Consider the following 12,524-nt stretch of genomic DNA (forward strand, 5'->3'; position numbering starts at 1 on the left):
AAATTCCAAGGTAAAGGCCAAAAAGTAAAAAATTCGTAGTATCCAAAATAGATCTTGTCACAAGGAGTACACATGTAAAATATGAAAGTCCTAGAATTAAAATTTCAAAATTATGGCCAAGGTTGAGTTTCAAAAAAGTGGTTCAAACTCTAGGGTCAAGGCCAAAAGGTAAATATATATATATATATATATATATATATATATATATATATATATATATATATATATATATATATATATATATATATATATATATATGTGCTAATATATATATAAAGTATGAAAGTCCTTGCATCAACTGTTCAAAAGAAATGTCCATGGTTATAGTAAGGTATTTTTGGTAAAGGTGGGTCAAATTCGAAAGTCAAGGACTGGTCAAATTTAGCTGTATCTAAAGAAAGGTCTTGTCAGAAGGAATACACTTGTGAATTATGAAAGCCATATCCCTACAAATCAAAAGTTATGGGCAGGATTAAAGTTTTTGCGGACAAATAGACAGGAAGACAGACAGACAGACAAGGCAAAAACTATATACTCCCGAATCTTCGATTTCCGGGGCATAACAAAAGTCAATTTGACTCATCGTTGTTATTGTCCACATTAAAGTTACTCTTTTATTATTTTTTAGCATAAACCTTATAAATAACATTGAACTAATTTTTTTTAATGTATGGTTATTTTGTGTTTTAAAAACTGTAATTTTTTTTAAATTTAATACTTTCAAAAATAAAACAGCACATAACATGTATTTTCACGTGTCATGCTTTTTTTCGATTTCTGCCCTTTTTCCATTAGGGTGTCGATTTAAATATACACTTGACTTTAACCGAAAGTTCTATTTTCCATCTTACGTCTTGAAATGTCCAGGAGTAATATTCGAGGAATAAATAAGTGGTTTACAATAAAGAGGTTTAATATAAGACGTTTGGAATGATATACATAAAAAAGAGAAATGTCTCTCGAATTGAACACTCTTATTGAAGAAGACTAATGATTAATAATTGGATACAATATTTGTTTGAGGTCACTCAGGCTGAAAATTAATTCATAACCGTGTGGTAAAAAATTAAGATGCCTTGTATGAAACGAGTGCCTGTTGTGTAAAAAATGTGGAAATCTATTCCGCAATGACAGATATTACGACCCCTAAATCTGCAATATAATTAGAATCATCATCCGGTTCAGTATTTTATAAGATCACACAACACAGTACAAAAAATACCAGAGAGATTTTTTTGCTATTCCTTCATGTACATACCACTTTTCCATAAACTGGGTTCAAATCTCCGTGGAGAATCTTTTTGGGGTAGGGTTTAGGGTTATCATCTCTAAAATGTTAAGAGAAATATCAGTGATATTTTAAGCAATCGGAAAAAGTACTTAGTGTTTATATATATACATGTATACTGTTCCCTTACAAGTTTTCAACATGCAATGAGATTCCAAAATATGAAACATACTAAAGTAAGTACAAGTTAATAAAAATATTTATAGCTTTTGATCAATTGACGGTCAGTTATATATGACTTTTCCCATTTAAAAGTCATTATACGTGGTACCTTTCCAGTGGTTCAATTGTCCTGTCTACGATGTGGCGAGTGTTTGGAGCCTTTTTCTCATCAAACTTCATCTTAGGAAAGGAGTTGGGCCGGGCTAGTCCACTGTTTGGGGCTGACGATTCATCTTTAGAATGAGTAACAGACAGCTGTCCAGACGGTCGCCCTGGTTAAATTAAAGAACAACTGTCTGTTTTTTTATGCGCCTGGATCTAAAGATCCGAGGCGTATATTGTTTTTGTCCTGTCTGTCTGTCTGTCTGTTTGTCTGCAAACTTTAACCTTCGCTATAACTTTTGAACCATGAATGATAGAGACTTCATATTTGGTATGCCTACTCCACTAATAAAGCTCTTCCAAATGACACCAAGGTCAATGACCTTGTGACCTTGACTGTGACCTATATGCTAAAAATGGGATTTTTTGCAAACTTTAACCGTTGCCATAACTTTTGAACCATTAAAGATGGAGACTTAATATTTAGTATACATACAACACTTATTAAGCTTTTTAAAAAAAACACCATGGTCAATGACCTTGTGACCTTGACTGTGACCTATACGCTAAACAAAGCTTTTTTGACAGCAAACTTTAACCTTTGCCATAACTTTTGAGTGAAGAAAGATAGAGACTTAATATTTTACATGCATACTCCACTAATTAAGCCCTTTCACATGACTCCAAGGTCAATGACCTTGTTACCTAGACTCGTGTCTTACATGCTGAAAATAGCTTTTTTGAACCTTCACCATAACTTTTGAACCATGAAAGATAGAGACCTCATATTTGGTATGCATACTTTACTAATCAAGATCTTTCAAATGATACCAAGATCAAAGACCTTGTGACCTTCACTGTGACCTTTATCCAAAAAAATTATTTTTTTTTAATTTGTTGCCACCGGGCGCATAGTGTTTCACAAACACATCTTGTTGGTTTCAAGATGTAATCAATTGAGTGGCTTGCTTGAAAATTTGCATGAACACCGAAGGAGTTTATGCATAAAATTACCACACAAGCAAATCGATTGAACATCGTCATGAAAAAAAAATCAGACAGTTCTTCCGTAAATAATTATACATACCCTTGATTCCGCAAATTCACGTGCTACAAGCCCTGCTTCTGTCTCCATTTGTCCCGCTCTACACGTGTTTTTTTTTTTCAATCGCGCATATAGATGAACCAATAGATTTATAAAGTATTTTACTATTTGTAATTTTATCTTTTACAAAGACATTGAAAATGTAAATGAAACGATTTAGAGTTATCGCCCTTTTGTTACATTGCTTTAATCAATAAATAATTGTAAATAATGTAATTAACAGGTATTTGATTGTATGATTTTACAACAAAGAATGTTATATAGATAAAAATACAACAAAAACATAACTTTGGTTAAGATGAGCAAAGTATGCTCGGAAACGTATTCCTGCATAATTAGCCACTAAAAAGTATTACTGCTAAGATTATATAAGTAGGCAAATGGCCAGTGGGTTAGGTGTCTATACACTTCGTTATAAAGTTGACGAAGACGAATCTCTGACTGAAAAGTGATTGAGAATTGTAAGCTCACAGTATAGCCAAAGTAGTCTACAAGTAAGAGGAGATACTTGTAGCATAGGTCGAGAAAACCTTGTGTAGGCAGTAGACGTGTACAGCCAAGTGGCATTTGTGAAAGCCAAAAGGACTTAGAGGTGACCAAGTGGCGCCTGCTTAGCCAAGTGGATAGGAACACCTTGTGGCCCTACTGCCAGGTGGCCGGTATAGACAAGTGGCTTTGGAGATTAGCCAAGCCAAGTGGGTAATCAGTCGTTCGTATAGCATAGCCAAGTGGTGTTGATATAGCCAAGTGGCAGGAATCTGTTTATTGTTTAATCATACACTAGACAAGCGTCCTTAATATTTGTATATATTGCTTAAACTTAATTGACACTAGGCAAGTGTACCTATATTTGTATATATTGAATTTCTTTTATCTGTATATTTTGCACTTTAATATTGTCCTTATAAGACTTGGGCATAACCAAGTACGGGCCCAAGGTAGATCGCTCGGGTCCCGCACGTTACAAAATTTGGTGGCAGCGGCGGGATCTTATAGGACATTATGAGTGCAACGGGGAAAGACCACATTGCTGTAGATGAGAGTATGCTTGCGACGATGGACAGGATAGAGGAGAAATTGAAGCGTTATCGTCTTGACAGTTCTACTCCTAAGGGTGACAAGCATTATGAACCAAAAGGCCGAACCAATTTGTCACCTGGATCATATGACCTGTACCAAGGGGAAATGTCGCCATATTCATTTACAGAACGAAATGTAAAAGAAGATGCAAACTACAAAAGGCCTGAGCCTAGAGACAAGTCACCATATTCCTTTATAAACCGCCATGTACAAGAAGAGGCAAATTACGACAGGCATGAATCCAGAGACAGATCTCGATATCCGTATGCCAGCGGCGGGGTTAGACCAAAGGTCCACTTTGCTGAGGAGCCACGTGGCAGAGGACAAGAGAATGATGACTGGCTGAGAGGCAATATGTCCTTCGGTGCGAGTAATCGCCAGAAGTCTCCTGAGCGAAATGATCCCAAAGACAACGCTTCTATGCCATTGCGGACAGAGACGTCTATGGTGGATCGAGACAATAAAATAGCCATTAAACCAGCGACTTATGATGGCTCGAGCTCTTGGCTCGATTACAAGTGCCATTTTGAAGCATGTGCAAATGTCAATGGCTGGGACGAAGTGAAAAAGGGGTTGTTCCTTGCGTTGTCTCTGCGAGGGCAAGCACAAGCTGTGCTAGGCGACATGCCAAGTGACAGGGGACAGCAATATGGGGCACTTGTTAGATCTTTGCAAGAAAGATTCTCTCCCCCGAACCAGACCGATTTGTACAGAGTGCAGCTCAAAGAAAGGCGACAAAAGGCTACTGAAACGTTATCTGAGCTTGGTCAGGCAATTCGTCGTCTTACAAACTTAGCATACCCTACAGCGCCTGGTGAAGTCAGGGAGACCCTTGCAAAAGACCATTTCATAGATGCACTGATAGATTCAGATATTCGTATTCGAATCAAACAGTCAAGGCCAGCCAATCTTAATGAGGCAATAAGCCTGGCAGTTGAACTAGAGGCATATAATAGAGTCGAAAGAAGGGAACGAGAGCTAAAGGGGCATTTAAGATCAGCTGTGGCAGAAGAGCAACCGGAGACGCTTGTAAATGGCAGACTGGAGGTTTGGATGAAGTCTGTTGAAGATAGTATGAAAAACTTAGCAGATGAGTTGAAAGAATTAAAGACAACAAGGCAAATACAGAATAACAGGTGGTATAAGAACAGTGGAAAGAAAGCAGATAGAGATAGGCCAAGACCAGAAGTCATTTGCTATGAATGTGACCAACCAGGGCATATCAAGCGCAATTGTCCTACGTTGAGAAATAGGTCGAAGCAGAAGTACAGTAAATCTGATGACCACAAGTCAAAGACTCGCCAAGATGACAGAGGGCCAAATAAAGGTCCCCAAGTGTCTGTTGGTCTGGGATCTTCAATTGAAGAATGTGGGTTGTATGTCAGTGTCAATATCCAGGGTGAGAAAACAAAAGTTTTGGTTGACACCGGTGCTACTGTTACTCTCGTATCGACAAGGCTGTATGAGAGATTGCCTGAAACAGTCAGACCTAATCTGCACAAAGTTAGCCAAACCATTATGTCAGCCAACGGAACTCCATTGTCCGTCAGAGGGAAGGCGGAGTTTAATTTCACTATTGACAAAAAGACATACCACAATGAAGCTGTGGTGACAGACATCAAAGTAGATGGCATTTTAGGTCTTGACTTCCTTAAGGAAAACAATTGTACTATAGACATGAGTAATGAAGTGCTGACCATCAATGGGAAGGACATTAATATGACAATAGAGGGGTCACTAGGTTGTTTCCGTATTACCACTGTTGACACAGTGAGTATTCCCCCAAGAAGTGAGGTTATCATCCAAGGAAAAGTATGTGTACCAGATGGCTTAAATCTGCCAAAATGCGACAGTATAGTGGAGCCAGTATGCAAGGAGACTATGAATGAGAGTACACTGACAGCAAGGACGATGGTGCGTCCACGGGAAATAGTTCCTGTAAGGTTGATGAACGTCAGTGAGGAGTCCAAGGTATTGCATACAGGGACAGTTGTAGGACAACTGACAGAGATTGGGGAAATACAGAAGAAGCCTTTGTCTGGTGACAAGTTACCATTTAAAGAGCTACGCAAGGATCTTGCTGATTTGCTCCGAAAATCAGAAAGCGGGTTGACTCCAGAACAAAGACAGAAGGCAAAGGAGTTTCTTATAAAGTACACAAGTCTGTTTGCAGAGAACAACTTTGACTTTGGTCGAACAGGGATAGTAAGACATCACATTGAAACGGGTGACAGTAGACCCATTAAACAACAGCCAAGGAGAGTACCAGCCCATTTGATGAACGAGGTTGACAAGAACATAGATGACATGTTGGAGAAAGGTGTTATTCAACCATCAAGTAGCCCCTGGTCATCACCAATAGTATTAGTCAAGAAGAAGGACGGGACGCATAGGTTTTGTGTAGACTACCGTCGGCTGAATAGTTGTACACTCCAAGATGCCTATCCACTCCCGAGGATCGATGAGTCTCTAGACCAGTTGTCGGGATCCTCTTGGTTTTCTACACTTGACCTATGCTCCGGATACTGGCAAGTGGAGATGGCGCCAGCTGACAAGCCAAAGACTGCATTCGCCACAAGGCGAGGTCTCTTCGAGTTTAATGTCATGCCGTTTGGCTTAAGTTGCGCACCAGCAACTTTTGAACGGTTGATGGAGAGTGTTCTGCTAGGGCTACAATGGGACATCTGTCTAGTCTACTTAGATGACATCATTGTCACCGGTAAGACTTTTGACCAGATGCTTGATAACCTGACCAAAGTCTTCGACAGATTGCAAGGTGCAAACTTAAAGTTAAAAGCCAAAAAGTGTTGCCTTTTTGCAAAAGAGGTAACTTACCTTGGCCATGTTGTCTCTGAGAAGGGTGTGGCCACTGATCCAACCAAAATTGCTGCAGTGAAGGAATGGCCGGTGCCTGCAAACGTCACCGAGCTTCGGTCATTTCTGGGACTATGCGGATATTATCGCCGCTTCATAAAGAACTTCTCTGCCATTGCCAAATGTCTCCATACCTTGACAGAGAAAGGGAAACCATTTATCTGGACAAGTCAGTGCCAAGAGGCTTTTGAAAGCTTAAAGCACCACCTGACCAATTCTCCTGTTCTAACACATCCGGATTTCAATCTGCCCTTTGTATTGGATACAGATGCGAGTGATCAGGCCATTGGGGCAGTGTTGTCACAAAACGTAGATGGCAGTGAGCGAGTAGTAGCATATGCAAGCAGGACCCTGACCAAATGTGAACGAAAGTACTGCGTGACAAGGAAAGAACTTCTGTCTGTAGTGCACTTTGTAAAGTATTTTAAGCACTATCTTTACGGTAAGGAGTTCCTTGTCCGCAGTGACCATGGGTCGCTGAGATGGTTGTTTCAGTTTAAGAATCCTGAAGGCCAACTGGCTAGGTGGCTGGAAACACTCAGCGCCTTCAAGTTCCAAATCCAGCATCGTCCAGGGCTGCAACATAGAAATGCAGATGCCCTAAGCAGAGTTCCATGTCGCCAATGCGGATATGAACCAGACAAAGAGGCACCCGTTTGCAATGCGGCAAAAGCAAGCGCTACTGATGAGCCATACTGTAAGATAAAAGATGTTCAAGATCAGGACAGTGACTTGAAACTTGTAAAGAGTTGGTTGCTTGAGAAAAGACGACCTGATTACAAAGAGATAAGTGGTTTAGGATATGTTGTAAGATCTCTTTGGTCTCAATGGGGTATCCTTATTCTGGAGAATAATGTTTTGTGCAGAAAGTACACTGAGGGAAATTTCTCTAGCTTGCAGGCAGTAGTACCAGCGACAGAACGTAGAATGGTTCTTCAATATTGTCATGACATGAAGACCGCTGGTCATTTGGGTGTAACCAAGACGCTTGCACGAATTCGCCAGAAGTATTACTGGCCAGGTTTACAGTCAGATACAAGGGCCTATATAGCAGGGTGTGAAAAGTGCTCCAGACGGAAGAATCCTCAGATGAAAAGAAAGGCACCAATGACACTTGTAGAAAGCGGATTACCAATGGATAGAATTGCAACGGACATCCTTGGTGAACTCCCAGTCACTGAAAATGGCAACAAGTATATACTTGTTGTCTCTGATTACTTCACCAAGTGGACTGAGAGTTTCCCAATGGCTAACATGGAGGCAGCTACAGTTGCAAGGATAATAGTAGAGGAAGTGGTGTCAAGATTTGGCGTACCGTCCAGTATCCACTCGGATCAAGGACGCCAATATGAAAGTGAACTTTTCTCTGAGATGTGTCGTGTGCTCCAAATAAAGAAGACTCGTACCACCCCGTATCACCCGCAAAGTGACGGGATGGTAGAGCGCTTCAATAAAACACTCGCCACAATGTTGAGCGCATATGTCAATGAGCACCACTCTGACTGGGACAGTTACCTGCCGTATGTAATGATGGCATACCGGGCATCAGTACATGAAACCACTGGTTTCACGCCAAATTACATGATGCTCGGAAGAGAGGTATCTACGCCTCTTGACATAATGTATGAAATGCCAAATGCAGTGAAGTACATTCCCAAAAACAAATGGGCTTGGCAACTCAAAGAAAGAATGGAAGAGGCCCATAAGTTTGTCAGAGAGAATATCAAGGCAGCTATGGTCCGCCAAAAGAAATACCACGATCAGAAGCTCTCGTGGCAAAAGTTTAGCAAGGGAGATCATGTCTATGTCTATTTCCCTTTGCGGAAAGTTGGTCTGTCTCCAAAGTTCACGAGCTACTGGCGAGGGCCTTATGAAATTATAGACAAGGTGACTGATGTTACATACAAGGTGAACTGTGGGTCACGTGGAAAGACCCAAGTTATACACGTAGACAGGCTCAGGGTGAAGCGTGATCAAATTTTGCGAGACGAGGAACAAAGTCCTCCTACAAATGCAGACTCTAGTACTGTTGAAAGCGAGGAGCCTGTCAATGAGATAGAACAGCTACCAAGCGAGGTTGACAACAACCTTGAAACTCTTCGTTCTGGTAGAGTCAGAAAAGCACCCGGTTGGCTCCAAGACTTTGTATATTAATATCGGTGCCCTAGCCAGGGGTAGTCAGTTGTAAATAGCAGCCAGCTTATTTTGATTACATGACATTTTTTTTTTTGTACCAAGTAGTGCAATATTGACATGTACAGATTATCATGCGGGACGCATGACCTAAGGGGGGAGAAATGAAACGATTTAGAGTTATCGCCCTTTTGTTACATTGCTTTAATCAATAAATAATTGTAAATAATGTAATTAACAGGTATTTGATTGTATGATTTTACAACAAAGAATGTTATATAGATAAAAATACAACAAAAACATAACTTTGGTTAAGATGAGCAAAGTATGCTCCGAAATTTACGGAAACATATTCCCGCACTTATTATCATTGATGTGTAGATTATATAAGTAGGCAAATGGCCAGTGGGTTAGGTGTCTATACACTTCGTTATAAAGTTGACGAAGACGAATCTCTGACTGAAAAGTGATTGAGAATTGTAAGCTCACAGTATAGCCAAAGTAGTCTACAAGTAAGAGGAGATACTTGTAGCATAGGTCGAGAAAACCTTGTGTAGGCAGTAGACGTGTACAGCCAAGTGGCATTTGTGAAAGCCAAAAGGACTTAGAGGTGACCAAGTGGCGCCTGCTTAGCCAAGTGGATAGGAACACCTTGTGGCCCTACTGCCAGGTGGCCGGTATAGACAAGTGGCTTTGGAGATTAGCCAAGCCAAGTGGGTAATCAGTCGTTCGTATAGCATAGCCAAGTGGTGTTGATATAGCCAAGTGGCAGGAATCTGTTTATTGTTTAATCATACACTAGACAAGCGTCCTTAATATTTGTATATATTGCTTAAACTTAATTGACACTAGGCAAGTGTACCTATATTTGTATATATTGAATTTCTTTTATCTGTATATTTTGCACTTTAATATTGTCCTTATAAGACTTGGGCATAACCAAGTACGGGCCCAAGGTAGATCGCTCGGGTCCCGCACGTTACAGTAAATATTAATCAATTAGATCAGACAGTCTTTCTATATACTAGATTCATAATTCTCTTTTTAAAAATTTTGTCTTTTCTTTACATTACAGTGCAATAAATTCACTTTAATTAAAACAAATGGATTTCAGAGGGTTTTTTAAAATTTATCTTATAATCTTCGAGTAGTTACGCACTTGGCTGATTGTGAGGAGGTTTTATTTGTTTAAATATGAGGTTGTCTGATGTTAAATGATTACTTACTTGTCTGGATATAAGGTGAGTCCCACTGGGTGATTCTCGTTATGTGGTTGACGTAGTAGTACCTATTTGACTTGTGATCAAGTCTCTTCTCCCATCCATCTGGAAGGTCTGGGGACATTGTCCTTTGTTTGGAAAATTCAGACTCGGCAACTATTAAAACAATTGCAACTGAAGCATTTCTTTTAATAACTTTAAATGAAAATGTTAAATATTAAAATCTGCACAATTTACAAATTAACAACATTTTACTATGAATGTTATGTGTACCTTTGTGTCAGGAACCTGAAATGTTTATCGATGTATCTACTCCCTGCATTACATAGTGAGATATAATCCCGAGTTAACTTATCTTGTATTATGTCTATCAAAAAATACCAAGAACATATCTACAAATAATTCTTGATGAAGTTGTATATTGTGAGACTACGTGTAGTCTTACAAGAAACTGGTATGCATGTAATGTGGTTGTCTCCTTTTATTCACTGCTACATATACCTTTTGTAAAAACATTAAAATTTTATCAAGCATCTTACACATAATGCTCCAAATTAAAGTGTTAATGTTCTTCCTCACCCTATGGCAATAGCCCCGCTGGACACGTCATCACTGGTGACATGACACGAATATAGTTTATAACGAGGACCTAATACATTAGTTCTTTAAAGAGGCAAAAAGTTAGAGAACATCGATCTTTAAGGTGAGGCCATAATTTCAAATATGTTATAATTCTATGACAGATTACGCCAGACAATAACTAAACATTAGAAAGAAGACCTACTAAACACCTGTCAGAATGTTATCAAATGAATGTAAAAATTTCGCATTGATCGATTGAGGGGCAATATCATGACTATGAAAGCCATCTACCCACTTGCATTTAATCATCAGAAGTGATGAAGTACATGATCATATGTACTTCCCAGTTGACAAAACAGGTAACCACATTTTCTGAAGGACGCTCTTAACACTGCACACCAAAGAGCTCAATTTATTGGGTAGTTTTATGCAGTTAGAGTGATCTACCCTTATATGTAAGATTAAAGAAATTGTTATTTACCGTTAATTACATAATTTATAATAGATTAAAATAGTTTTAAATAAGACCAAGGGTAAGAAATTTAATTAATTATATTCATTAATTTTCTCAATGTAAGGAAACAACAGTGATTTCTGCTCCCAAATAGTCCATTGTCTTTGAATATTTTTCCTGCGCAATTAAGGCACGTACCCTATGTTCTAAATGAATGAAAAAATCTCAGTATGCATAATTATCTTTATGTGATATATTTTTCCTCCGGGTCCAAAAAATAGTTTCTGTTAGTGTTTAGAGCTTCTTTAAATTTTGGTCTGGACCTTTATTTCTAGGATTCTGCATCATATTTAATTTCTAACATTAAATCTGGATTCTACAATGCAAATTAAACTATATCCGATGAAAAAAAAACGCGATTAAATTCCATTCAAATAGGATTAAGCCAGAAACTATATTTTGTGGTGGAAGGTTTTCCAAATACCATGGAGGAGTAAGCATCTCCTGCTGACCGGTCACACCCGCCACATACTCCTTGTCATGATCCGGAAATAACGGAAAAATCCGTCGTCAGTTCAGTGTATAAATAATGGATTAACAATTAGTATGAAAAGCGTCACTCATTTGACTCAATGATAAATTGTATTTGCTGATTTTTTTGGAAACAGGTCGCCCAACATTCTGTCGGAATCCCTATGGGTATCAATTGGGAACATCCTTCTAATTATTTTTAGAATCGGTAGGAGAAGAAAGTAGTGCAGTAAAAACTACAAGTTCCTTAATTTGTAGACTTGAATTTTAAAATATTGTAAAGATGTATCAAAGACACTTTTAGAGGTCCGTGTAGCTTTGGTCCTGGTTTGCTTTGTTTGAATGGATTTCTGAGTCTGAAACTGCTTTTTATCTTTCTTTTTCATGGATCATCGCTGATTGTATCAAGAAAATTAAGTTAAGTTCTTACCTATTTGTCTTTTAGGCGCTGTTTGTTGTTGATCAACTTGTATATTTCCAAATAACTTCTCAATGTATTTTCGATTAAAACTATACCGCTGATGTGTTGGAGATGTGACCTGTAACAATTCTGGAATATGAATCATTCTTTTCATGGCTTCAACTCTTTCATAGTGTGTCATAATGAATTCTGTCGATGGAGGGATTGATTTAAGTGCTTCGTTGTCCTTAAGAAGAGTATTTACATGTATATCCGAAATAAATTTCTGCATTTTCTTTTCTTGACTTTGCAACTCTGTCATCATGGATTCTTCAATGATCGCCAGCATTTGACTTTTTTCTTGTAGTATGTCATCAACGAGGTTTTTGATATGTTGTGCTGTTGATTTTAAATCCGAACGTATTTTTGAAATCTCAAAAATGCACTCTCTTTTATTCTGTTCAATTTGCGTTGCAAGTTGTGTACTATTCTTAAGGCTTTCATCTCTCAAAAGATGAACAAAACCCATTAATTCATCCATTTTTGCTTTCCACATATCTTCGATATCAATTAACTCATGTCTATTGTGGAGA

The 12,524-nt window shown here is 38.6% G+C and overlaps 1 protein-coding gene across 1 annotated transcript; it reads right to left on the bottom strand.

Moving 5' to 3' along the window:
* Positions 1-1,523: 1,523 nt before the first annotated feature.
* Positions 1,524-12,162, bottom strand: LOC134243975 (E3 ubiquitin-protein ligase Itchy homolog). Its single transcript, XM_062726218.1, has 3 exons — positions 11,962-12,162; positions 9,971-10,120; positions 1,524-1,722 (listed from the first exon to the last, which is right to left on the bottom strand). The coding sequence occupies exons 1-3, from the start codon at positions 12,131-12,133 to the stop codon at positions 1,547-1,549; spliced, it is 498 nt and encodes a 165-aa protein (XP_062582202.1). The 5' UTR covers positions 12,134-12,162; the 3' UTR covers positions 1,524-1,546.
* Positions 12,163-12,524: the final 362 nt, after the last annotated feature.

Source organism: Saccostrea cucullata, unplaced genomic scaffold (assembly GCF_032062105.1).
Source record: "Saccostrea cucullata isolate Sc308-1 unplaced genomic scaffold, CSIRO_AGI_Scuc_v1 ctg3, whole genome shotgun sequence".
NCBI lineage: Eukaryota > Metazoa > Mollusca > Bivalvia > Ostreida > Ostreidae > Saccostrea > Saccostrea cuccullata.